The sequence below is a fragment of the Hemitrygon akajei genome, chromosome 11, assembly GCF_048418815.1.
Source record: "Hemitrygon akajei chromosome 11, sHemAka1.3, whole genome shotgun sequence".
Lineage (NCBI taxonomy): Eukaryota > Metazoa > Chordata > Chondrichthyes > Myliobatiformes > Dasyatidae > Hemitrygon > Hemitrygon akajei.
The window spans coordinates 75,171,707-75,199,347 of NC_133134.1; the positions used below are offsets into that span (position 1 = coordinate 75,171,707).

At 50.2% G+C, this 27,641-nt stretch overlaps 1 protein-coding gene across 1 annotated transcript in view; it reads left to right on the forward strand.

Moving 5' to 3' along the window:
* Positions 1-10,697: 10,697 nt before the first annotated feature.
* LOC140736349 (myotubularin-related protein 11-like) overlaps positions 10,698-27,641 on the forward strand; it is a 147,623-nt gene continuing 130,679 nt past the window's right edge. Inside the window, exon 1 of the mRNA XM_073062341.1 lies at positions 10,698-10,943. Within this exon, the coding sequence (XP_072918442.1) occupies positions 10,698-10,943 (246 nt within the window). The remainder of the gene's footprint in view (positions 10,944-27,641) is intronic.

A 27,641-nucleotide genomic window follows, 5' to 3' on the forward strand; every position in this document is an offset into this window, starting at 1 on the left:
CCTGCTGTTGTGCCTGGTCCTGCTTGGGATTGGAAACGAGGGAGGGAATTGAGTTGGGACTGAGGATTCTGAATCAGAAACAGGTTTAACATCTCTGGCGTGGGCCGTGAAAGTTGTTTTGCGGCAGCAGTACCCTACAATGCGTAATAATTAAGACAAAATAGCAACAAATAAATATAAAAATGGAGCTGGCTGAGTTTACAACTTTCTTCCCGATCTTGTGCAGTGACGCCCTCCATACCAGACGGCGATGCAAGCAGCTTCAGGTCCAGGCGATTGTCTTTAGTGAACGGTTCCAGAGTATTATGTGTTTGAAGATTGAGTTTTCAAATATCAGTTAATGGAAGTGTGTACTTGCAGCAGCTTCATAGACCCAAGCCATCAGGACCACACATTCACAAGAAAAAAACACCCCTGTCCCCAACGTAACTGACGGATGCCATCCTCAGTATTGGGAATCTTGAACTTAGGGGTCTTCAGACGATGGAAATCTTGAGTAAGGCACACAGAATGCTGGAGGAACTCAGCAGCTCAGGCAACCTAAGATATAGCAGCAAAATGAGGCCATTTCATCATTTATTCCTCTCAGCCCCAATCTCTTGTCTTCTCACCGTACCCCTTCATGCCCTGACCCAGTCAAGATTCTGTCAACCTCTGCCTGAAACATACAGTGGCATGCAAAAGTTTGGGCATCCCTGGTCAAAATTTCTGTTACTGTGAGTAGCTGAGTAAAATATGACCTAATTTCCAAAAGGCATAAAGTTAAAGATGACACGTTTCTTTAATATTTTAAGCAAGATTACTTTTTATTTCCATTTTTTACCATTTCAAAATAACCAAAAAGGAAAAGGGCCTGAAGCAAAAGTTTGGGCACCCTGCACGGTCAGTACTTAGTAACACCCCCTTTGGAAAGTATCACAGCTTGTAAACACTTTCTGTAGCCAGCTAAGAGTCTTTCAATTTTTGTTTGGGGGATTTTCGCCCATTCTTCCTTGGAAAAAGCTTCTAGTTCTGTGAAATTCTTGTGCTGTCTTGCATGCACTGCTCTTTTGAGGTTTGATCTTTGGGTTGAGGGACTGTGAGGGCCATGGCAAAACCTTCAGCTTGCGCCTCTTGAGGTCCATTGTGGATTTTCAGGTGTGTTTAGGCTCATTATCCTGTTGTAGAAGCCATCCTCTCTTCACCTTCAGCTTTTTTACAGACAGTGTGATGTTTGCTTCCAGAATTTGCTGGTATTTAATTGAATTCAATAGACAATAGACAATAGGTGCAGAAGTAGACCATTCGGCCCCTTCGAGCCTGCACCGCCATTTTGAGATCATGGCTGATCATCTACTATCAATACCCGGTTCCTTCCTTGTCCCCATATCCCTTGATTCCCCTATCCATAAGATACCTATCTAGCTCCTTCTTGAAAGCATCCAGAGAATTGGCCTCCACTACCTTCCGAGGCAGTGCATTCCAGACCCCCACAACTCTCTGGGAGAAGAAGTTTTTCCTTAATTCTGTCCTAAATGACCTACCCCTTATTCTCAAACCATGCCCTCTGGTACTGGACTCTCCCAGCATCTGGAACATATTTCCTGCCTCTATCTTGTCCAATCCCTTAATAATCTTATATGTTGCAATCAGATCCCCTCTCAATCTCCTTAATTCCAGCATGTACAAGCCCAGTCTCTCTAACCTCTCTGCGTAAGACAGTCCTGACATCCCAGGAATTAACCTTGTGAATCTACGCTGCACTTCCTCTACAGTCAGGATGTCCTTCCTTAACCCTGGAGACCAAAACTGTACACAATACTCCAGGTGTGGTCTCACCAGGGCCCTGTACAAATGCAAGAGGATTTCCTTGCTCTTGTACTCAATTCCCTTTGTAATAAAGGCCAACATTCCATTAGCCTTCTTCACTGCCTGCTGCACTTGCTCATTCACCTTCAGTGACTGATGAACAAGGACTCCTAGATCTCTTTATTTCTCCCTTACCTAACTTTACACCGTTCAGATAATAATCTGCCTTCCTGTTCTTACTCCCAAGGTGGATAACCTCACACTTATTCACATTAAACGTCATCTGCCAAGTATCAGCCCACTTACCCAGCCTATCCAAGTCACCCTGAATTCTCCTAACATCCTCATCACATGTCACACTGCCATCCAGCTTAGTATCATCAGCAAACTTGCTGATGTTATTCTCAATGCCTTCATCTAAATCGATGATGTAAATCGTAAACAGCTGTGGTCCCAATACCGAGCCCTGTGGCACCCCACTAGTTACCACCTGCCATTCTGAGAAACACCCATTCACCGCCACCCTTTGCTTTCTATCTGCCAACCAGTTTTCTATCCATGTCAATGTCTTCCCCCCCAATGCCATGAGCATTGATTTTACCCACCAATCTCCTATGTGGGACCTTATCAAATGCCTTCTGAAAATCGAGGTACACTACATCCACTGGATCTCCCTTGTCTAACTTCCTGGTTACATCCTCAAAAAACTCCAATAGATTAGTCAAGCATGATTTACCCTTGGTAAATCCATGCTGGCTCGGCCCAATCCTATCACTGCTATCTAGATATGCCACTATTTCATCTTTAATAATGGACTCTAGCATCTTCCCCACTACTGATGTTAGGCTGACAGGTCGATAGTTCTCTGTTTTCTCCCTCCCTCCTTTCTTAAAAAGTGGGATAACATTAGCCATTCTCCAATCCTCAGGAACTGATCCTGAATATAAGGAACATTGGAAAATGATTACCAATGCATCTGCAATTTCCAGGGCCACCTCCTTTAGTACCCTAGGATGCAGACCATCTGGACCTGGGGATTTGTCAGCCTTCAGTCCCATCAGTCTACTCATCACTGTTTCCTTCCTAATATCAATCTGTTTCATTTCCTCTGTTACCCTATGTCCTTGGCCCATCCATACATCTGGGAGATTGCTTGTGTTTTCCTTAGTGAAGACAGATCTAAAGTACTTATTAAATTCTTCTGCCATTTCTCTGTTTCCCATAACAATTTCACCCAATTCATTCTTCAAGGGCCCAACATTGTTCTTAATCCATCTTCTTTCTCTTCACATACCTAAAAAAGCTTTTGCTATCCTCCTTTATATTCCTGGCTAGCTTGCGTTCGTACCTCATTTTTTCTCCCCGTTTTGCCTTTTTAGTTAAGTTCTGTTGTTCGTTAAAAATTTCCCAATCTGTCCTCCCACTCACCTTAGCTCTGTCATACTTCCTTTTTCTTAATGCTATGCAATCTCTGACTTCCTTTGTCAACCACTGTGGCCCCTTTCCCCCCTTTGAATCCTTCCTTCTCTGGGGGATGAACTGATTTTGCGCCTTGTGCATTATTCCCAAGAATACTGCTGTTCCACTGTCTTTTCTGCTAGGATATCTGTCCAGTTAACTTTGGCCAGCTCCTCCCTCATGGCTCCATAGTCTCCTTTGTTCAACTGCAACACTGACACCTCCAAGCTGCCCTTATCCTTCTCAAATTGCAGATAAAAACTTATCATATTATGATCACTACCTCCTAATGGCTCCTTTACTTCAAGATCGCTTATCAAATCCTGTTCATTACATAACACTAAATCCAGAATAGTCTTGTCCCTGGTCGGCTCTCATACAAGCTGTTGCAAGAATGCATCCCATAGGCACTCTACAAACTCCCTATCCTGGGGTCCAGCACCAACCTGATTCTCCCAGTTCACCTGCATGTTGAAATCCCCCATAACTACTGCGACATTACCTTTGCCACATGCCAATGTTAACTCCCTATTCAACTTGCACCCAATATCCATGCTACTGTTTGGTGGCCTGTAGACAACACCCATTTGGGTCCTTTTGCCCTTACTGTTCCTCAGTTCTATCCACACAGACTCTACTTCTCCTGACCCTATGTCCCCCCCTTGCAAAGGACTGAATCTCATTCCTCACCAACAGGGCCACCCCACCCCCTCTGCCCACATTTCTGTCCCTACGATAGCACGTATACCCTTGTACATTCATTTCCCAGGTCTGATCTCCCTGCAGCCATGTCTCCGTTATCCCAACAACATCATAGTTACCCATTCGCACCTGAGCTTCAAGCTCATCTGCCTTATTTCTGACACTTCGTGCATTCAGATATAGAATTTTTAGCCCATTTCTCCTCTCTCTGTTTGAATCTCTGCCTATTGTGCTTAACCCAGCTTCCCGAACTCCCATCGGGCCATACGCCCCTAGAATTTTGTTGTCCTTCCTAAATTTACTTATTCTTTCTGCACATTTAACTCCATGTTCAGTCAGACCATCCCTCTGTACATGTGTCCTCCTTATCACTTGTGCTCACCTTTCTCTACTACACACTTTATATTCCGGAACCGTGTAGTCCCCACCTGTCCTTTATTCTTCATCTTGCTATCCTCTCTCACATTCTGGATCCCCGCCCCCTGCAAATTTAGTTTAAACCCCCCCCCCCCCAAGAAGCACTAGCAAACTTCCCTGCAAGAATGTTAGTACCGCTCCAGTTCAGGTGTAAACCGTCCCTTCAGAACAGATCCCACCTTCCCTGGAACAAAGCCCAATTATCTAAAAACCTGAAGCCTTCCCTCCTGCACCATCCTCTCAGCCATGTATTAATCTGTATATTCTTTCTGTTCCTTGCCTCACTGGCACGTGGCACAGGTAGCAATCCTGAGATTGTTACCCTGGAGGTACTGCTCTTCAGCTTCGCACCTAACTCCCTGAACTCCCTACGCAGGACCCCTTCACTCATCCTACCCACGTCATTGGTCCCTACATGGACCACAACATCTGGATTCTTGCCCTCCCTCTCGAGAATAACCTGCACCCGATCTGAGATGTCTCAGACCCCGGCACCAGGGAAGCAACATATCATCCGAGACTCCCTATCTTCCCCACAAAATCTCCTATCCGCCCCCCTGACTATAGAATCCCCTATCACTACCCGCTCTCTTCTCTTCCCTCCTCCACTTCCTAGTCGAGGGTCCAACCTCAGTGCCAGAGACAGGACCACTGCAACTTGTTCCTGGTAGGTCATCCCCACCAACAGTATCCAAAACGGTATACTTATTGTTGATGGGAACGGCCACAGGGGTGCTCTGCTCTCTCTGTCTGCTCCCCCTGCCTCTCTTGACTGTCACCTATTTGCCTACCTCCTGACTTTTCGGTGTGACTACCTCCCGATAACTCTTATCTATCTCTGCCTCTGCCTCCCGAATGATCCGTAGTTCATCCAGCTCCTGCTCCAATTCCCTAACTCGGTCTGATAGGAGCTGCAGCTGGATGCACCTTTTGCAGGTGTGGTCATCAGGGACAACTGTGTTGACCCTGACCTCCCACATACTGCATACGGAGCATACCACTGCTCTAACTGTCTCCCCCATTACCTGATCCCAGATTAGTCAGAATAAATGAAAAAAGAACCTACTGACCTTACCTTTTTACCTCAGCAAGCACGTACTCAGGCTCACTGATTTCCTATCACTGAAGTCCTCTTGCGCCAAAGCCCGCTGAGCCAAAGCCCAGCACTCTGCTCCCTCACACTCCGCTGCCCGCTACCAGTGAAATGTTCCCCATTCATTCTTTCCACTACCAGTGAAATGTTCCCCGTGCCACTGGCTACAACACAAGTCCAAAGCATGATCGATCCACCCCATGCTTAACAGTTGGAGAGGTGTTCTTTCCATGAAATTCTGCTCCTTTTCTTTCTCCAAACATACCTCTGCTCATTACAGCCAAAAGGTTCTATTTTAACTTCATCAGTCCACAGGACTTGTTTCCAAAATGTTTAGATGTTCCTTTGCAAACTTCTGACGCTGAATTTTGTGGTGAGGATGCAGGAAAGGTTTTCTTCTGATGACTCTTCCATGAAGGTCATATTTGTGCAGGTGTCGCTGCACAGTAGAACACTGCACCACCACTCGAGTCTGCTAAATCTTCCTGAAGGTCTTTTGCACTCAAACGGGGGTTTTGATTTGCCTTTCTAGCAATCCTACGAGCAGTTCTCTCGGAAAGTTTTCTTGGTCTTCCAGACCTCAACTGGACCTCCACTGTTCCTGTTAACTGCCATTTCTTAATTACATTGCAAACTGAGGAAACGGCTACCTGAAAACACTTTGCTATCTCCTTCTAGCCTTCTGCTTTGTGGGCATTGTTTATTTTAATTTTCAGAGTTCTAGGCAGCTGCTTAGAGGAGCCCATGGCTTCTGATTGTTGGGACAAGGTTTGACGAGTCAGAGTATTTATAAAGCTTTGAAATTTGCATCACCTGGCCTTTCCTAATGATGACTGTGAACAAGCCATAGCCCTAACAAGCTTATTAAGGTCTGAGACCTTGGTAAAAGTTATCTGAGAGCTCAAATCTCTTGGGGTGCCCAAACTTTTTTATGGTGCTCCGTTTCTTTCTTCACTCTAAAATTGTACAAAACAAAAATAATACACTAATCTTGCTTAAAATGTTGAAAACAATGTTTCATCTTTAACTTTATGACTTTTGGAGATCAGTTCATCTTCTACTCACTTAACTATTCACAGTAACAGAAATTTTGACTAGGGGCGCCCAAACTTTTGCATACCACTGTACATAAAGAGTTGGCCTCCATAGCTGCCTGTGGCAAAGAATTCCTGGCTAAAGAAATTCCTCATCTCCATTCTGAAAGGACACCCTCTATTCTGAGGTTGTGTCCTCTTGTGTTAGACTCTCCCATCACAGGAAACATCCTCTCTATATCCACTCTATCGAGGCCTTCCACCATTTGATAGGTTTCAATTAGGGCACCCCTCATTCTTCTGAATACAGGCCCAGAACCATCAAATGCTGTTCATATGATAAGCCGTTCAATCCGGGAATCGTTTTCATAACCCTCCTTTGAACAGCACACCCTTTCTTTGATAAGGGGCCCAAAACTGCTCTCAACACTCCATGTGAGTTCTCACCAATGCGTTATAAAGCCTCAATGCTACATCCTTGTGTTTATATTCTAGTTCTCTCCAAATGAATGCTAACATTGCATTTGACTTCACCACCACAGACTTAACCTGCAAATTAACCTTTAGGGAATCCTGCACAAGGGCTCCCAAGTCCCTTTACACCTCGTTTTTTTGTATTTTTTTTCCACTTAGAAAATAGTCAGTCCTTTCACTTCTTCTACCAAAGTGCATGACCATGCACTTCCAGGCACTATTCCATCTGCCATTTCTTTGCCCATTCTCCTAATCTGACTAAATTATGTAGCCTCGCTATTTCCTCAAAACTACTTGCCCTTCCACCTATCTTCATGTCATCTGTAAACTTTGCAACAAAGCCATCAATTCCATCATCCATATCATTGACATATAATGTAAAAAGAATCAGCCCCAACACAGACCCCTGTAGAACACCACTGGTCACTGGCAGCCAATGCAGAAAAGGCTCCTTTCACTCCCACTTTTTGCCTCCTGCCATGCTTTATACATGCTAGAATCTTTCCTGTAACACCTTCAACTTGTAGCTTGTTAAGCAGCCTCATATGTGGCACCTTGTCAAAATCCTTCTGAAAATCCAAGTATACAACATCCACCGATTCTCCTTTGTCTGTCCTGCTTGTCATTTGTTACTCAAGATTTTCCCTTGAGGAAACCCTGTACTGACTGCAGCCTATTTTATCATGTGCTGCCTCCAAGTACCGAGACCTCATCACTAATAATCGACTCCAACATCTTCCCAACCACTGAGGTTAGACTACCTGGCCTGTAGTTTCTTCTATTTCTCTCCCTTCTTGAAGAGTGGAGTGACATATGCAATTTCCCAGTCTTCTGGAACCACTCCAGAATCTAGTGATTCGAGAGAGATCATTACTACTGCCTCCACAATCACTTCAGCCACCTTTTTCAGAACTCTGGTGTGTACACCATCTGGTCCAGGTGAATTATCTACCTTCAGACCTTGCAGCTTCCCAAGAACCTTCTCTCTAGCTATAGTAACTCACACCCCTGACACCTGGAATTTCCATCATACTGCTGGTGTTTTCCACAGTGAAGACTGATGCTAAAGACTTACTCAGTTCATCCACCGTTTCAGTGTCCCTCATTACAACCTCTCCAGCATCATTTTCCAGTGGTCCGATTTCCACTCTCGCCACTGTTTTATACTTTATATATCTGAAGAAACTTTAATATTAGTGGTTAGCTTACTTCCATCTTCATCTTTACCTAATAACATTTTAGTTGCCTTCTATTGGTTTTTAAAAGCTTCCCAATCCTCTAACTCCCTGCTAATTTATTTATATGCCCTCTCTTTAACTTTTATGTTGGCTTTGACTGCTCTTGTTAGGCACAGTTGTGTCATCTTTCCTTTAGAATACTACTTCCTCTTTAGGATTTATATATCCTGTGCCTTCCGAATTGCTTCAGGAAATTACAGCCATTGCCGCTCTGCCATCGTCCCTGCCAGTGTTATTTTCCTATCAACACTGGCCAACTCTCTGTAATTCCCATTTCTCCACTGTAATACTGATACATCTGACTTTAGCTTCTCCTTCTCAGGGTGAATTTGATCACGTTATGATCACATCTATGGAGATGAATAAGCAGTCAACATTTTGGGCCAAGACCCTTCATCAGAGCTAGAAAGGAAGGGGGAAGATGCCAGAATAAAAAGCTGGGGGGGGGGGGGGCAGGGGGAGGAGGACAGCTAGAAGGGGATAGGTGAAGCCAGATGGGTGGAAAAGCTAAAGGGCTGGAGAAGAAGGAATCTGATAGGAGAGGAGAGTGGAGAGGACAGGCTCTCCCTACCCTTGGATTCCCTGGGCGAATGTTGGTGCCTGCCACGAGTGGTCATCAAAACTAGAGGAGGGGTTGATTTTACAGAATATAGACACTTGTGGCACAGGAGACCGTGCAGTAAGAGTCATATCGCAAAGAAACAGGCTATTCAGCCCGCCTGACCATGATTCACACCTACATTAGTCCCTTTTGCCTGCGTTCGGCCATACCCCTCTAAACCAAGGGTTCCCAATCTTTTTATGTCATTGACCTCCCACCATTAACCCCTGCACTAAACCTTTCCCATCTATCTGCCTGTTCAGGTATCTTTTAAATGTTGCTGATGTACCTGTAGGTTTTCACAAACATTTTGCGAAAGCATTTTGTGTTTTAATGAAACCCATAACACTTTTCGTTGAACTTCAAAACTGAAACACACAAGTGCAGTTAAAAAAAAGTCTTTATGTAACAATGTCATCATCAGACCAGCCTCTTAAAATGAAACCCCAGCTCAGTGTTGGTGGTTGTGAATTTCTCCCAATTATGTTACCCGACACAGCCCCGTCCCCACTAAAACTCGCAATGGTGAGCCTGTCTGGAGCTTGAATGAGCTGCCCGGCTCGGGTCCTGTGTTCCAGGGACGGAGGAACAGCAGAAACCTCTGGCTCGTCCTGAGGTGTGTTGATGCGCTCATGGTCATGTTGTGAGAGCAGGGGCACGGTTGCAGAATCCTCCAAATCTTGGTGGGCCGGTTTAAGGTGATCTACCGAAATAATTCAGGTTTACCCCTCTTATCTATGATAAAAGTCTTTCTCTCCATTCCAAAATATGGAAACGTAAGGGGGCCTAAGGGGATGTTGGTGTGCATCATGGTGGATGAAAACGAACAAGGTGGAATGTGGATCAATAGGAACCCAAGAGTGCTGTAGGCCATGGTGGGAGGGAGGAATAGTGAAAAGGAATCGAATTTACTGAGGAGGGCGGAACACTAATGAGAGGCCGAACAGGCTGTCATGGCATCAGGAATAAACTTGTAATGGCACCGCATACACAAATCCAGCTGCAGAGAACTGCAGATCCTCTTTTGAAGCTGTTCTGCACCCCAACAGGACCCATGGGAGACAATCAGTCCAACACTCATCCGTCAGGGAAGCCCTCTGAGCAGCCTTTACAGAGCATAGGCCATTGGACTGTGGGTGATACACCGTGGTGTGATGTGGCATAACATCAAGATGACGGGCTGTCGCAGCCCAGAGCTCTGAAATGAACTGGGGACCACGGTCAGCGGAAATATCAAATGGGATGCCAAACTGGGCAACGCGGGTGCTGATGAACTCCCGAGCTACCTCTGTGGCCATCATCAATGCTAGGGGATGACCTGTGGCCACCTGGGGGTACAGCCAACCGTGGTAAGAAAGTACATGGAGCATCGGGAGGGGGAAAGGGGACCTCAAAAGGTGCCAATGGCGCCTGAAGCCGACGATTAATTTTTGCCCACTGGCACTCCGCACAGGCTGCCGTCCAATCACGCACATCCTTCTAAGGCCGTGCCAAACAAACTTTAGTGCAAATTGTTTCTGTGAGGCCTTCCAGCCCAGATGCGAGAGGGCATGTGTGGAGTCAAAAACAGTCCGTTTGCGGGCACTCTGGGGTGGGGGCAACCAGTTGAGACTTCACACAGGAGAGAAACCCTGGCTTCCCCGAATGGTCAGCCAACCACAGGCCCGTGACTGCTGCTCGATAAGCCTGGACCTCTGGGTCAGTATCTTGGTCGGCTGCCATGCCGGCAGAGTCGACCCCTATGTGTACGGCCTCAACGGCTGGCCGTGAGAGGCAACAGGACCGGCATTGTTTTCCCCTTGACCTGTTGTATATCAGTTGTGAACTCTGGTATATAGACCAGCTGGTGTTGCTGCCATGCAGACCCAACGGTCTGATATTTTGGCCGTCGCATGCACAAGGTGTTTGTGGTCAACAACCACTGTGAAATGGCCACCCTCCAGAAGAAAATGACAATGGCAGACAGCCAGATAGGGGCCGGGGAGCTCACGGTCACACACGCAGTGCTTCTTTTCAGGGGATGGAGCTACTGGCTGAAGAAGGCGAGTGGCTGCCACACGACTGCCCAAATGTTTGTGCACAGCACCCACGGCGCTGAAGCGTCAATAGTAATGGCTGTGGGTGCACCAGCTGGTTTGGTATATTCAAATGCCCTGGTCCGCTGACCAGTCCAGCGTGTGATTAGGGGTATTACCTTTAAGGGCCCTATACAAAGTTTCAGCAGCTCGTGGAATGAAGCAGTGGTAGAAATTCATCGTGCCTCAAAACTCATAGTTTTTTTAATAGTGCAGGGTGGTGGGAAATCCATATTAAGGGTTACCTTTGATGGGAGGGGTTTTGCACGTTCTGCAGAGATGCAATGGCTGACAACCCAAACTGGCATTTAGCAGAGTTAATAATCAGCCCGTGTTGGCTTAAGCACTTGAAAAGTGGGGAGAGATGTGATATGTGTTTAGATTTGGACACGTTGGCAACAAGTATGTCACCCAGGCAAACAAGAAGAAAACCTAAGTCTTTTAATACGGAGTCCGTCAGCCATTGGAAAGTCTGTGCTGCATTTTCCAGCCCAAACAGCATGCACAGCAACTCAGAGGCCAAATGGGGTTTTGGGAATGTCCTCCGAGCACACAGGCACCTGATGGTAGTTAGACTAGATCAACTTTGGAAACAATTAATTTTCTGGCTAAATATTCCAAAAAGTTTTGGATGTGTGGGACTGGGTAACAATCGGAGGTGGTGGCCTTGTTAAAGCATCAGTAATCGCTACATGGGTGGCAACCACCATCGGACTGGGAGACCATATGGAGGGGTGAAGCCCAGGGGCTGTTTGACCAGCCTACAATTCTGAGTCGTTCCCCCGATGGCAAACACAGACTGAGCAGTTGCCAGATTTTCTGGGTCCAGTCTACGCTCACGGGCATGAACCGGTGGGCCAGCTGTGGAAATGTGGTGCTCGTGCCCATGTTTCGTGACTGTCCTGGAGAATGTGGGCTTGGTGAGGTTTGGGAATCCACCCAGTGGTCGAGTAAACTCACCTGCAGTGGTGTATGTACTTGACAGAGTCACTGTGGGGAGCTTATCGGGGGAGCAGGGTAATGACCCAAAGTCCTTGACGTCCACAAGCCAACAGTTCTTAAGATCAACTAATAGTCCTTGGGCACACAGGAAGTCTGAACTGAGCAGAGGTCTAGCCACCTTAGCCAGGATGAAGTCCCATGTGTAACATCACCCACTGAAGCTGAGCGTCACCCATCGTGTCCCGAGTCGAGTCTGGATACTGCCGCTGTTGGTGGCCTTCAGTGAGGTTTTATTGCTCTTTGCCTCCTGATCAGTAGGCGATGCTGGCAACACACTCACTCGAGCACCCGTGGCACACAGGAAATGTCGCCCTGGAAGGGTGTCCGTAATGTACAGTAGACATCCCTGGCAGCTGGGATCCATCGTGTTCACAGACCTCGGACCCAATGTCGAAGCTGCAAGGCGGTCAGCACTTCCTAGTGTTCCTACCAAGGTGAGCGTGGTAAAAACACAGACCCGGCGTCGTCTGTTTCACAGCCACGGGTGTCCGTATGGTGGGGGTCCTGTTGACCAGGCTTATTGAGGTAGAGAAAGGAGGAGGAATGATGTACCAGTGTCAAGCCATTTTAGCAAGCTACCATCACGGGTGCATTAGTGAGGGCTATGCAGACTTGATCAGGCATTTCCTGCATGAATTGAATTGAATTGACTTTATTTCTTAGATCCTTCACATACATGAAGAGTGAAAATCTTTACGTTAATGTCTCCATCTAAATGTGCAATGTGCAATCACAGTAATTTATAACAATTTATAATAAGTAGAACATTCAATGTAATATAGAGTGCACACAAATCAGCGTGAGTTCATCAGTCTGACGGCCTGGTGGAAGAAGCTGTCCCAGAGCCTGTTGGTCCTGGCTTTTATGCTGTGGTACCATCTCCCGGATGGTAGCAGCTGGAATAGGTTGTGGCTGGGATGACTTGGGTCCCCAATGATCCTTCGGGCCCTTTTAACACACCCGTCCTTGACAGCATGTGGCTCATTAGCTTTGATGGCTTACCATCTCCGAGACCGAGCAAGGGGAGCAACTGTTTGGCGCACTCAGACTCCGATAGTCCAAAAGACTTTTCAGCGATCGGTATTTATCGTGTTCGGGTGGGTGTTGTAGTAGACTCCCCGCTCTCACAGTTTTATCGTGTTCAGGTGGGTGTTGTAGTAGACTCCCCGCTCTCACAGTTTTATCGTGTTCGGGTGGGTGTTGTAGTAGACTCCCCGCTCTCACAGCTTTATCGTGTTCGGGTGGGTGTTGTAGGAGACTCCCCGCTCTCACAGCTTTATCGTGTTCGGGTGGGTGTTGTAGGAGACTCCCCGCTCTGACAGTTTTATCGTGTTCGGGTGGGTGTTGGAGTAGACTCCCCGCTCTCACAGCTTTATCGTGTTCGGGTGGGTGTTGTAGGAGACTCCCCGCTCTGACAGTTTTATCGTGTTCGGGTGGGTGTTGGAGTAGACTCTCCGCTCTCACTGTTTTATCGTGTTCGGGTGGGTGTTGTAGTAGACTCCCCGCTCTCACAGCTTTATCGTGTTCGGGTGGGTGTTGTAGTAGACTCCCCGCTCTCACAGCTTTATCGTGTTCGGGTGGGTGTTGTAGGAGACTCCCCGCTCTCACAGCTTTATCGTGTTCGGGTGGGTGTTGTAGTAGACTCCCCGCTCTCACAGCTTTATCGTGTTCGGGTGGGTGTTGTAGTAGACTCCCCGCTCTCACAGTTTTATCGTGTTCGGGTGGGTGTTGTAGGAGACTCCCCGCTCTCACAGCTTTATCGTGTTCGGGTGGGTGTTGTAGTAGACTCCCCGCTCTCACAGCTTTATCGTGTTCGGGTGGGTGTTGTAGTAGACTCCCCGCTCTCACAGTTTTATCGTGTTCGGGTGGGTGTTGTAGTAGACTCCCCGCTCTCACAGCTGTATCGTGTTCGGGTGGGTGTTGTAGCAGACTCCCCGCTCTCACAGCTTTATCGTGTTCGGGTGGGTGTTGTAGTAGACTCCCCGCTCTCACAGCTTTATCGTGTTCGGGTGGGTGTTGTAGTAGACTCCCCGCTCTCACAGTTTTATCGTGTTCGGGTGGGTGTTGTAGGAGACTCCCCGCTCTCACAGCTTTATCGTGTTCGGGTGGGTGTTGTAGTAGACTCCCCGCTCTCACAGTTTTATCGTGTTCGGGTGGGTGTTGTAGGAGACTCCCCGCTCTCACAGTTTTATCGTGTTCGGGTGGGTGTTGTAGTAGACTCCCCGCTCTCACAGCTTTATCGTGTTCGGGTGGGTGTTGTAGTAGACTCCCCGCTCTCACAGTTTTATCGTGTTCGGGTGGGTGTTGTAGGAGACTCCCCGCTCTCACAGCTTTATCGTGTTCGGGTGGGTGTTGTAGGAGACTCCCCGCTCTCACAGCTTTATCGTGTTCGGGTGGGTGTTGTAGTAGACTCCCCGCTCTCACAGTTTTATCGTGTTCGGGTGGGTGTTGTAGTAGACTCCCCGCTCTCACAGTTTTATCGTGTTCGGGTGGGTGTTGTAGGAGACTCCCCGCTCTCACAGCTTTATCGTGTTCGGGTGGGTGTTGTAGGAGACTCCCCGCTCTCACAGCTTTATCGTGTTCGGGTGGGTGTTGTAGTAGACTCCCCGCTCTCACAGTTTTATCGTGTTCGGGTGGGTGTTGTAGTAGACTCCCCGCTCTCACAGCTTTATCGTGTTCGGGTGGGTGTTGTAGTAGACTCCCCGCTCTGACAGCTTTATCGTGTTCGGGTGGGTGTTGTAGTAGACTCCCCGCTCTCACAGCTTTATCGTCTTCGGGTGGGTGTTGTAGTAGACTCCCCGCTCTCACAGTTTTATCGTCTTCGGGTGGGTGTTGTAGTAGACTCCCCGCTCTCACAGCTTTATCGTGTTCGGGTGGGTGTTGTAGGAGACTCCCCGCTCTCACAGCTTTATCGTGTTCGGGTGGGTGTTGTAGTAGACTTCCCGGTCTCACAGTTTTATCGTGTTCGGGTGGGTGTTGTAGTAGACTCCCCGCTCTCACAGTTTTATCGTGTTCGGGTGGGTGTTGTAGTAGACTCCCCGCTCTCACAGTTTTATCGTGTTCGGGTGGGTGTTGTAGTAGACTTCCCGGTCTCACAGTGTTATCGTGTTCGGGTGGGTGTTGTAGTAGACTCCCCGCTCTCACAGTTTTATCGTGTTCGGGTGGGTGTTGTAGTAGACTCCCCGCTCTCACAGTTTTATCGTGTTCGGGTGGGTGTTGTAGGAGACTCCCCGCTCTCACAGCTTTATCGTGTTCGGGTGGGTGTTGTAGTAGACTCCCCGCTCTCACAGCTTTATCGTGTTCGGGTGGGTGTTGTAGTTGACTCCCCGCTATCACAGCTTTATCGTGTTCGGGTGGGTGTTGTAGTTGACTCCCCGCTCTCACAGCTTTATCGTGTTCGGGTGGGTGTTGTAGTAGACTTCCCGGTCTCACAGTGTTATCGTGTTCGGGTGGGTGTTGTAGTAGACTCCCCGCTCTCACAGTTTTATCGTGTTCGGGTGGGTGTTGTAGTAGACTCCCCGCTCTCACAGCTTTATCGTGTTCGGGTGGGTGTTGTAGACTCCCCGCTCTCACAGCTTTATCGTGTTCGGTTGGGTGTTGTAGACTCCCCGCTCTCACAGCTTTATCGTGTTCGGGTGGGTGTTGTAGTAGACTCCCCGCTCTCACAGTTTTATCGTGTTCGGGTGGGTGTTGTAGTAGACTCCCCGCTCTCACAGCTTTATCGTGTTCGGGTGGGTGTTGTAGTAGACTCCCCGCTCTCACAGCTTTATCGTGTTCGGGTGGGTGTTGTAGTAGACTCCCCGCTCTCACAGCTTTATCGTGTTCGGGTGGGTGTTGTAGTAGACTCCCCGCTCTCACAGCTATATCGTGTTCGGGTGGGTGTTGTAGTAGACTCCCCGCTCTCACAGCTTTATCGTGTTCGGGTGGGTGTTGTAGTAGACTCCCCGCTCTCACAGCTATATCGTGTTCGGGTGGGTGTTGTAGTAGACTCCCCGCTCTCACAGCTTTATCGTGTTCGGGTGGGTGTTGTAGTTGACTCCCCGCTATCACAGCTTTATCGTGTTCGGGTGGGTGTTGTAGTTGACTCCCCGCTATCACAGCTTTATCGTGTTAGGGTGGGTGTTGTAGTAGACTCCCCGCTCTCACAGTTTTATCGTGTTCGGGTGGGTGTTGTAGTAGACTCCCCGCTCTCACAGCTTTATCGTGTTCGGGTGGATGTTGTAGGAGACTCCCCGCTCTCACAGTTTTATCGTGTTCGGGTGGGTGTTGGAGTAGACTCCCCGCTCTCACAGCTTTATCGTGTTCGGGTGGGTGTTGTAGGAGACATCCCGCTCTGACAGCTTTATCGTGTTCGGGTGGGTGTTGTAGGAGACTCCCCGCTCTCACAGTTTTATCGTGTTCGGGTGGGTGTTGTAGTAGACTCCCCGCTCTCACAGCTTTATCGTGTTCGGGTGGGTGTTGTAGTAGACTCCCCGCTCTCACAGTTTTATCGTGTTCGGGTGGGTGTTGTAGTAGACTCCCCGCTCTCACAGCTTTATCGTGTTCGGGTGGGTGTTGTAGTAGACTCCCCGCTCTCACAGTTTTATCGTGTTCGGGTGGGTGTTGTAGACTCCCCGCTCTCACAGCTTTATCGTGTTCGGGTGGGTGTTGTAGTAGACTCCCCGCTCTCACAGTTTTATCGTGTTCGGGTGGGTGTTGTAGTAGACTCCCCGCTCTCACAGCTTTATCGTGTTCGGGTGGGTGTTGTAGTAGACTCCCCGCTCTCACAGTTTTATCGTGTTCAGGTGGGTGTTGTAGTAGACTCCCCGCTCTCACAGTTTTATCGTGTTCGGGTGGGTGTTGTAGTAGACTCCCCGCTCTCACAGTTTTATCGTGTTCGGGTGGGTGTTGTAGGAGACTCCCCGCTCTCACAGCTTTATCGTGTTCGGGTGGGTGTTGTAGTAGACTTCCCGCTCTCACAGCTTTATCGTGTTCGGGTGGGTGTTGTAGGAGACTCCCCGCTCTCACAGCTTTATCGTGTTCGGGTGGGTGTTGTAGGAGACTCCCCGCTCTCACAGCTTTATCGTGTTCGGGTGGGTGTTGTAGGAGACTCCCCGCTCTCACAGCTTTATCGTGTTCGGGTGGGTGTTGTAGCAGACTCCCCGCTCTCACAGTTTTATCGTGTTCGGGTGGGTGTTTTAGTAGACTCCCCGCTCTCACAGTTTTATCGTGTTCGGGTGGGTGTTGTAGGAGACTCCCCGCTCTCACAGCTTTATCGTGTTCGGGTGGGTGTTGTAGTAGACTCCCCGCTCTCACAGTTTTATCGTGTTCGGGTGGGTGTTGTAGCAGACTCCCCGCTCTCACAGTTTTATCGTGTTCGGGTGGGTGTTGTAGCAGACTCCCCGGTCTCACAGCTTTATCGTGTTCGGGTGGGTGTTGTAGGAGACTCCCCGCTCTCACAGTTTTATCGTGTTCGGGTGGGTGTTGTAGTAGACTCCCCGCTCTCACAGCTTTATCGTGTTCGGGTGGGTGTTGTAGTAGACTCCCCGCTGTCACAGTTTTATCGTGTTCGGGTGGGTGTTGTAGTAGACTCCCCGCTCTCACAGCTTTATCGTGTTCGGGTGGGTGTTGTAGTAGACTTCCCGGTCTCACAGTTTTATCGTGTTCGGGTGGGTGTTGTAGTAGACTCCCCGCTCTCACAGCTTTATCGTGTTCGGGTGGGTGTTGTAGTAGACTCCCCGCTCTCACAGTTTTATCGTGTTCGGGTGGGTGTTGTAGTAGACTCCCCGTTCTCACAGTTTTATCGTGTTCGGGTGGGTGTTGTAGTAGACTCCCCGCTCTCACAGTTTTATCGTGTTCGGGTGGGTGTTGTAGACTCCCCGCTCTCACAGTTTTATCGTGTTCGGGTGGGTGTTTTAGTAGACTCCCCGCTCTCACAGTTTTATCGTGTTCGGGTGGGTGTTGTAGGAGACTCCCCGCTCTCACAGCTTTATCGTGTTCGGGTGGGTGTTGTAGTAGACTCCCCGCTCTCACAGTTTTATCGTGTTCGGGTGGGTGTTGTAGCAGACTCCCCGCTCTCACAGCTATATCGTGTTCGGGTGGGTGTTGTAGTAGACTCCCCGCTCTCACAGCTTTATCGTGTTCGGGTGGGTGTTGTAGTAGACTCCCCGCTCTCACAGCTATATCGTGTTCGGGTGGGTGTTGTAGTAGACTCCCCGCTCTCACAGTTTTATCGTGTTCGGGTGGGTGTTGTAGTAGACTCCCCGCTCTCACAGCTTTATCGTGTTCGGGTGGGTGTTGTAGTAGACTCCCCGCTCACACAGTTTTATCGTGTTCGGGTGGGTGTTGTAGGAGACTCCCCGCTCTCACAGTTTTATCGTGTTCGGGTGGGTGTTGTAGTAGACTCCCCGCTCTCACAGCTTTATCGTGTTCGGGTGGGTGTTGTAGTAGACTCCCCGCTCTCACAGCTTTATCGTGTTCGGGTGGGTGTTGTAGTAGACTCCCCGCTCTCACAGCTTTATCGTGTTCGGGTGGGTGTTGTAGGAGACTCCCCGCTCTCACAGCTTTATCGTGTTCGGGTGGGTGTTGTAGGAGACTCCCCGCTCTCACAGCTTTATCGTGTTCGGGTGGGTGTTGTAGTAGACTCCCCGCTCTCACAGTTTTATCGTGTTCGGGTGGGTGTTGTAGTAGACTCCCCGCTCTCACAGCTTTATCGTGTTCGGGTGGGTGTTGTAGTAGACTTCCCGCTCTCACAGCTTTATCGTGTTCGGGTGGGTGTTGTAGTAGACTCCCCGCTCTCACAGCTTTATCGTGTTCGGGTGGGTGTTGTAGTAGACTCCCCGCTCTCACAGCTTTATCGTGTTCGGGTGGGTGTTGTAGCAGACTCCCCGCTCTCACAGCTTTATCGTGTTCGGGTGGGTGTTGTAGTAGACTCCCCGCTCTCACTGATTTATCGTGTTCGGGTGGGTGTTGTAGTAGACTCCCCGCTCTCACAGTTTTATCGTGTTCGGGTGGGTGTTGTAGCAGACTCCCCGCTCTCACAGCTTTATCGTGTTCGGGTGGGTGTTGTAGTAGACTCCCCGCTCTCACTGATTTATCGTGTTCGGGTGGGTGTTGTAGCAGACTCCCCGCTCTCACAGTTTTATCGTGTTCGGGTGGGTGTTGTAGCAGACTCCCCGCTCTCACAGCTTTATCGTGTTCGGGTGGGTGTTGTAGTAGACTCCCCGCTCACACAGTTTTATCGTGTTCGGGTGGGTGTTGTAGTAGACTCCCCGCTCTCACAGCTTTATCGTGTTCGGGTGGGTGTTGTAGTAGACTCCCCGCTCTCACTGTTTTATCGTGTTCGGGTGGGTGTTGTAGTAGACTCCCCGCTCTCACAGTTTTATCGTGTTCGGGTGGGTGTTGTAGCAGACTCCCCGCTCTCACAGCTTTATCGTGTTCGGGTGGGTGTTGTAGTAGACTTCCCGGTCTCACAGTGTTATCGTGTTCGGGTGGGTGTTGTAGTAGACTCCCCGCTCTCACAGTTTTATCGTGTTCGGGTGGGTGTTGTAGTAGACTCCCCGCTCTCACAGTTTTATCGTGTTCGGGTGGGTGTTGTAGTAGACTTCCCGGTCTCACAGTGTTATCGTGTTCGGGTGGGTGTTGTAGTAGACTCCCCGCTCTCACAGTTTTATCGTGTTCGGGTGGGTGTTGTAGGAGACTCCCCGCTCTCACAGCTTTATCGTGTTCGGGTGGGTGTTGTAGTAGACTCCCCGCTCTCACAGCTTTATCGTGTTCGGGTGGGTGTTGTAGTTGACTCCCCGCTATCACAGCTTTATCGTGTTCGGGTGGGTGTTGTAGTTGACTCCCCGCTCTCACAGCTTTATCGTGTTCGGGTGGGTGTTGTAGTAGACTTCCCGGTCTCACAGTGTTATCGTGTTCGGGTGGGTGTTGTAGTAGACTCCCCGCTCTCACAGTTTTATCGTGTTCGGGTGGGTGTTGTAGTAGACTCCCCGCTCTCACAGCTTTATCGTGTTCGGGTGGGTGTTGTAGTAGACTCCCCGCTCTCACAGCTTTATCGTGTTCGGGTGGGTGTTGTAGTAGACTCCCCGCTCTCACAGCTTTATCGTGTTCGGGTGGGTGTTGTAGTAGACTCCCCGCTCTCACAGCTTTATCGTGTTCGGGTGGGTGTTGTAGACTCCCCGCTCTCACAGCTTTATCGTGTTCGGTTGGGTGTTGTAGACTCCCCGCTCTCACAGCTTTATCGTGTTCGGGTGGGTGTTGTAGTAGACTCCCCGCTCTCACAGTTTTATCGTGTTCGGGTGGGTGTTGTAGTAGACTCCCCGCTCTCACAGCTTTATCGTGTTCGGGTGGGTGTTGTAGTAGACTCCCCGCTCTCACAGCTTTATCGTGTTCGGGTGGGTGTTGTAGTAGACTCCCCGCTCTCACAGCTTTATCGTGTTCGGGTGGGTGTTGTAGTAGACTCCCCGCTCTCACAGCTTTATCGTGTTCGGGTGGGTGTTGTAGTTGACTCCCCGCTATCACAGCTTTATCGTGTTCGGGTGGGTGTTGTAGTTGACTCCCCGCTATCACAGCTTTATCGTGTTAGGGTGGGTGTTGTAGTAGACTCCCCGCTCTCACAGTTTTATCGTGTTCGGGTGGGTGTTGTAGTAGACTCCCCGCTCTCACAGCTTTATCGTGTTCGGGTGGATGTTGTAGGAGACTCCCCGCTCTCACAGTTTTATCGTGTTCGGGTGGGTGTTGGAGTAGACTCCCCGCTCTCACAGCTTTATCGTGTTCGGGTGGGTGTTGTAGGAGACATCCCGCTCTGACAGCTTTATCGTGTTCGGGTGGGTGTTGTAGGAGACTCCCCGCTCTCACAGTTTTATCGTGTTCGGGTGGGTGTTGTAGTAGACTCCCCGCTCTCACAGCTTTATCGTGTTCGGGTGGGTGTTGTAGTAGACTCCCCGCTCTCACAGTTTTATCGTGTTCGGGTGGGTGTTGTAGTAGACTCCCCGCTCTCACAGCTTTATCGTGTTCGGGTGGGTGTTGTAGTAGACTCCCCGCTCTCACAGTTTTATCGTGTTCGAGTGGGTGTTGTAGGAGACTCCCCGCTCTCACAGCTTTATCGTGTTCGGGTGGGTGTTGTAGTAGACTCCCCGCTCTCACAGCTTTATCGTGTTCGGGTGGGTGTTGTAGTAGACTCCCCGCTCTCACAGTTTTATCGTGTTCGAGTGGGTGTTGTAGGAGACTCCCCGCTCTCACAGTTTTATCGTGTTCGGGTGGGTGTTGTAGACTCCCCGCTCTCACAGCTTTATCGTGTTCGGGTGGGTGTTGTAGTAGACTCCCCGCTCTCACAGTATTATCGTGTTCGGGTGGGTGTTGTAGGAGACTCCCCGCTCTCACAGCTTTATCGTGTTCGGGTGGGTGTTGTAGTAGACTCCCCGCTCTCACAGCTTTATCGTGTTCGGGTGGGTGTTGGAGTAGACTCCCCGCTCTCACAGCTTTATCGTGTTCGGGTGGGTGTTGTAGTAGACTTCCCGCTCTCACAGCTTTATCGTGTTCGGGTGGGTGTTGTAGTAGACTCCCCGCTCTCACAGTATTATCGTGTTCGGGTGGGTGTTGTAGTAGACTCTCCGCTCTCACTGTTTTATCGTGTTCGGGTGGGTGTTGTAGTAGACTCCCCGCTCTCACAGTATTATCGTGTTCGGGTGGGTGTTGTAGGAGACTCCCCGCTCTCACAGCTTTATCGTGTTCGGGTGGGTGTTGTAGTAGACTTCCCGCTCTCACAGTTTTATCGTGTTCGGGTGGGTGTTGTAGTAGACTCCCCGCTCTCACAGTTTTATCGTGTTCGGGTGGGTGTTGTAGTAGACTCCCCGCTCTCACAGCTTTATCGTGTTCGGGTGGGTGTTGTAGTAGACTCCCCGCTCTCACAGTTTTATCGTGTTCGGGTGGGTGTTGTAGTAGACTCCCCGTTCTCACAGTTTTATCGTGTTCGGGTGGGTGTTGTAGCAGACTCCCCGCTCTCACAGTTTTATCGTGTTCGGGTGGGTGTTTTAGTAGACTCCCCGCTCTCACAACTTTATCGTGTTCGGGTGGGTGTTGTAGGAGACTCCCCGCTCTCACAGCTTTATCGTGTTCGGGTGGGTGTTGTAGTAGACTCCCCGCTCTCACAGTTTTATCGTGTTCGGGTGGGTGTTGTAGCAGACTCCCCGCTCTCACAGTTTTATCGTGTTCGGGTGGGTGTTGTAGCAGACTCCCCGGTCTCACAGCTTTATCGTGTTCGGGTGGGTGTTGTAGGAGACTCCCCGCTCTCACAGTTTTATCGTGTTCGGGTGGGTGTTGTAGTAGACTCCCCGCTCTCACAGCTTTATCGTGTTCGGGTGGGTGTTGTAGTAGACTCCCCGCTGTCACAGTTTTATCGTGTTCGGGTGGGTGTTGTAGTAGACTCCCCGCTCTCACAGCTTTATCGTGTTCGGGTGGGTGTTGTAGTAGACTTCCCGGTCTCACAGTTTTATCGTGTTCGGGTGGGTGTTGTAGTAGACTCCCCGCTCTCACAGCTTTATCGTGTTCGGGTGGGTGTTGTAGTAGACTCCCCGCTCTCACAGCTTTATCGTGTTCGGGTGGGTGTTGTAGGAGACTCCCCGCTCTCACAGTTTTATCGTGTTCGGGTGGGTGTTGTAGTACACTCCCCGCTCTCACAGCTTTATCGTGTTCGGGTGGGTGTTGTAGTAGACTCCCCGCTCTCACTGTTTTATCGTGTTCGGGTGGGTGTTGTAGCAGACTCCCCGCTCTCACAGTTTTATCGTGTTCGGGTGGGTGTTGTAGTAGACTCCCCGCTCTCACAGTTTTATCGTGTTCGGGTGGGTGTTGTAGTAGACTCCCCGCTCTCACTGTTTTATCGTGTTCGGGTGGGTGTTGTAGCAGACTCCCCGCTCTCACAGTTTTATCGTGTTCGGGTGGGTGTTGTAGTAGACTCCCCGCTCTCACAGTTTTATCGTGTTCGGGTGGGTGTTGTAGACTCCCCGCTCTCACAGTTTTATCGTGTTCGGGTGGGTGTTTTAGTAGACTCCCCGCTCTCACAGTTTTATCGTGTTCGGGTGGGTGTTGTAGGAGACTCCCCGCTCTCACAGCTTTATCGTGTTCGGGTGGGTGTTGTAGTAGACTCCCCGCTCTCACAGTTTTATCGTGTTCGGGTGGGTGTTGTAGCAGACTCCCCGCTCTCACAGCTTTATCGTGTTCGGGTGGGTGTTGTAGTAGACTCCCCGCTCACACAGTTTTATCGTGTTCGGGTGGGTGTTGTAGGAGACTCCCCGCTCTCACAGCTTTATCGTGTTCGGGTGGGTGTTGTAGTAGACTCCCCGCTCTCACAGCTTTATCGTGTTCGGGTGGGTGTTGTAGGAGACTCCCCGCTCTCACAGTTTTATCGTGTTCGGGTGGGTGTTGTAGTAGACTCCCCGCTCTCACAGTTTTATCGTGTTCGGGTGGGTGTTGTAGTAGACTCCCCGCTCTCACAGCTTTATCGTGTTCGGGTGGGTGTTGTAGTAGACTCCCCGCTCTCACAGCTTTATCGTGTTCGGGTGGGTGTTGTAGGAGACTCCCCGCTCTCACAGCTTTATCGTGTTCGGGTGGGTGTTGTAGCAGACTCCCCGCTCTCACAGCTTTATCGTGTTCGGGTGGGTGTTGTAGGAGACTCCCAGCTCTCACAGTTTTATCGTGTTCGGGTGGGTGTTGTAGTAGACTCCCCGCTCTCACAGTTTTATCGTGTTCGGGTGGGTGTTGTAGTAGACTCCCCGCTCTCACAGTTTTATTGTGTTCGGGTGGGTGTTGTAGTAGACTCCCCGCTCTCACAGTTTTATCGTGTTCGGGTGGGTGTTGTAGTAGACTCCCCGCTCTCACAGTTTTATCGTGTTCGGGTGGGTGTTGTAGTAGACTCCCCGCTCTCACAGCTTTATCGTGTTCGGGTGGGTGTTGTAGTAGACTCCCCGCTCTCACTGATTTATCGTGTTCGGGTGGGTGTTGTAGTAGACTCCCCGCTCTCACAGTTTTATCGTGTTCGGGTGGGTGTTGTAGGAGACTCCCCGCTCTCACAGTTTTATCGTGTTCGGCTGGGTGTTGTAGCAGACTCCCCGCTCTCACAGTTTTATCGTGTTCGGGTGGGTGTTGTAGCAGACTCCCCGCTCTCACAGCTTTATCGTGTTCGGGTGGGTGTTGTAGTAGACTCCCCGCTGTCACAGTTTTATCGTGTTCGGGTGGGTGTTGTAGTAGACTCCCCGCTCTCACAGTTTTATCGTGTTCGGGTGGGTGTTGTAGCAGACTCCCCGCTCTCACAGCTTTATCGTGTTCGGGTGGGTGTTGTAGTAGACTCCCCGCTCTCACAGCTTTATCGTGTTCGGGTGGGTGTTGTAGTAGACTCCCCGCTCTCACAGCTTTATCGTGTTCGGGTGGGTGTTGTAGTAGACTCCCCGCTCTCACAGCTTTATCGTGTTCGGGTGGGTGTTGTAGTAGACTCCCCGCTCTCACAGCTTTATCGTGTTCGGGTGGGTGTTGTAGTAGACTCCCCGCTCTCACTGTTTTATCGTGTTCGGGTGGGTGTTGTAGTAGACTCCCCGCTCTCACAGTTTTATCGTGTTCGGGTGGGTGTTGTAGCAGACTCCCCGCTCTCACAGTTTTATCGTGTTCGGGTGGGTGTTGTAGCAGACTCCCCGCTCTCACAGCTTTATCGTGTTCGGGTGGGTGTTGTAGTAGACTCCCCGCTGTCACAGTTTTATCGTGTTCGGGTGGGTGTTGTAGTAGACTCCCCGCTCTCACAGCTTTATCGTGTTCGGGTGGGTGTTGTAGGAGACTCCCCGCTCTCACAGCTTTATCGTGTTCGGGTGGGGGTTGTAGGAGACTCCCCGCTCTCACAGCTATATCGTGTTCGGGTGGGTGTTGTAGTAGACTCCCCGCTCTCACAGCTTTATCGTGTTCGGGTGGGTGTTGTAGTTGACTCCCCGCTATCACAGCTTTATCGTGTTCGGGTGGGTGTTGTAGTTGACTCCCCGCTATCACAGCTTTATCGTGTTAGGGTGGGTGTTGTAGTAGACTCCCCGCTCTCACAGTTTTATCGTGTTCGGGTGGGTGTTGTAGTAGACTCCCCGCTCTCACAGCTTTATCGTGTTCGGGTGGGTGTTGTAGTAGACTCCCCGCTCTCACAGTTTTATCGTGTTCGGGTGGGTGTTGTAGTAGACTCCCCGCTCTCACAGCTTTATCGTGTTCGGGTGGGTGTTGTAGTAGACTCCCCGCTCTCACAGTTTTATCGTGTTCGGGTGGGTGTTGTAGACTCCCCGCTCTCACAGCTTTATCGTGTTCGGGTGGGTGTTGTAGTAGACTCCCCGCTCTCACAGTATTATCGTGTTCGGGTGGGTGTTGTAGGAGACTCCCCGCTCTCACAGCTTTATCGTGTTCGGGTGGGTGTTGTAGTAGACTTCCCCGCTCTCACAGCTTTATCGTGTTCGGGTGGGTGTTGTAGCAGACTCCCCGCTCTCACAGTTTTATCGTGTTCGGGTGGGTGTTTTAGTAGACTCCCCGCTCTCACAGTTTTATCGTGTTCGGGTGGGTGTTGTAGGAGACTCCCCGCTCTCACAGCTTTATCGTGTTCGGGTGGGTGTTGTAGCAGACTCCCCGCTCTCACAGTTTTATCGTGTTCGGGTGGGTGTTTTAGTAGACTCCCCGCTCTCACAGTTTTATCGTGTTCGGGTGGGTGTTGTAGGAGACTCCCCGCTCTCACAGCTTTATCGTGTTCGGGTGGGTGTTGTAGTAGACTCCCCGCTCTCACAGTTTTATCGTGTTCGGGTGGGTGTTGTAGCAGACTCCCCGCTCTCACAGTTTTATCGTGTTCGGGTGGGTGTTGTAGCAGACTCCCCGGTCTCACAGCTTTATCGTGTTCGGGTGGGTGTTGTAGGAGACTCCCCGCTCTCACAGTTTTATCGTGTTCGGGTGGGTGTTGTAGTAGACTCCCCGCTCTCACAGCTTTATCGTGTTCGGGTGGGTGTTGTAGTAGACTCCCCGCTGTCACAGCTTTATCGTGTTCGGGTGGGTGTTGTAGTAGACTTCCCGGTCTCACAGTTTTATCGTGTTCGGGTGGGTGTTGTAGTAGACTCCCCGCTCTCACAGCTTTATCGTGTTCGGGTGGGTGTTGTAGTAGACTCCCCGCTCTCACAGTTTTATCGTGTTCGGGTGGGTGTTGTAGTAGACTCCCCGTTCTCACAGTTTTATCGTGTTCGGGTGGGTGTTGTAGTAGACTCCCCGCTCTCACAGTTTTATCGTGTTCGGGTGGGTGTTGTAGACTCCCCGCTCTCACAGTTTTATCGTGTTCGGGTGGGTGTTTTAGTAGACTCCCCGCTCTCACAGTTTTATCGTGTTCGGGTGGGTGTTGTAGGAGACTCCCCGCTCTCACAGCTTTATCGTGTTCGGGTGGGTGTTGTAGCAGACTCCCCGCTCTCACAGCTATATCGTGTTCGGGTGGGTGTTGTAGTAGACTCCCCGCTCTCACAGCTTTATCGTGTTCGGGTGGGTGTTGTAGTAGACTCCCCGCTCTCACAGCTATATCGTGTTCGGGTGGGTGTTGTAGTAGACTCCCCGCTCTCACAGTTTTATCGTGTTCGGGTGGGTGTTGTAGTAGACTCCCCGCTCTCACAGCTTTATCGTGTTCGGGTGGGTGTTGTAGTAGACTCCCCGCTCACACAGTTTTATCGTGTTCGGGTGGGTGTTGTAGGAGACTCCCCGCTCTCACAGCTTTATCGTGTTCGGGTGGGTGTTGTAGTAGACTCCCCGCTCTCACAGCTTTATCGTGTTCGGGTGGGTGTTGTAGGAGACTCCCCGCTCTCACAGCTTTATCGTGTTCGGGTGGGTGTTGTAGGAGACTCCCCGCTCTCACAGCTTTATCGTGTTCGGGTGGGTGTTGTAGTAGACTCCCCGCTCTCACAGTTTTATCGTGTTCGGGTGGGTGTTGTAGTAGACTCCCCGCTCTCACAGCTTTATCGTGTTCGGGTGGGTGTTGTAGTAGACTCCCCGCTCTCACAGCTTTATCGTGTTCGGGTGGGTGTTGTAGTAGACTCCCCGCTCACACAGTTTTATCGTGTTCGGGTGGGTGTTGTAGTAGACTCCCCGCTCTCACAGCTTTATCGTGTTCGGGTGGGTGTTGTAGTAGACTCCCCGCTCTCACTGTTTTATCGTGTTCGGGTGGGTGTTGTAGTAGACTCCCCGCTCTCACAGTTTTATCGTGTTCGGGTGGGTGTTGTAGCAGACTCCCCGCTCTCACAGCTTTATCGTGTTCGGGTGGGTGTTGTAGTAGACTCCCCGCTCTCACAGTTTTATCGTGTTCGGGTGGGTGTTGTAGTAGACTCCCCGCTCTCACAGTTTTATCGTGTTCGGGTGGGTGTTGTAGTAGACTTCCCGGTCTCACAGTGTTATCGTGTTCGGGTGGGTGTTGTAGTAGACTCCCCGCTCTCACAGTTTTATCGTGTTCGGGTGGGTGTTGTAGTAGACTCCCCGCTCTCACAGTTTTATCGTGTTCGGGTGGGTGTTGTAGTAGACTTCCCGGTCTCACAGTGTTATCGTGTTCGGGTGGGTGTTGTAGTAGACTCCCCGCTCTCACAGTTTTATCGTGTTCGGGTGGGTGTTGTAGGAGACTCCCCGCTCTCACAGCTTTATCGTGTTCGGGTGGGTGTTGTAGTAGACTCCCCGCTCTCACAGCTTTATCGTGTTCGGGTGGGTGTTGTAGTTGACTCCCCGCTATCACAGCTTTATCGTGTTCGGGTG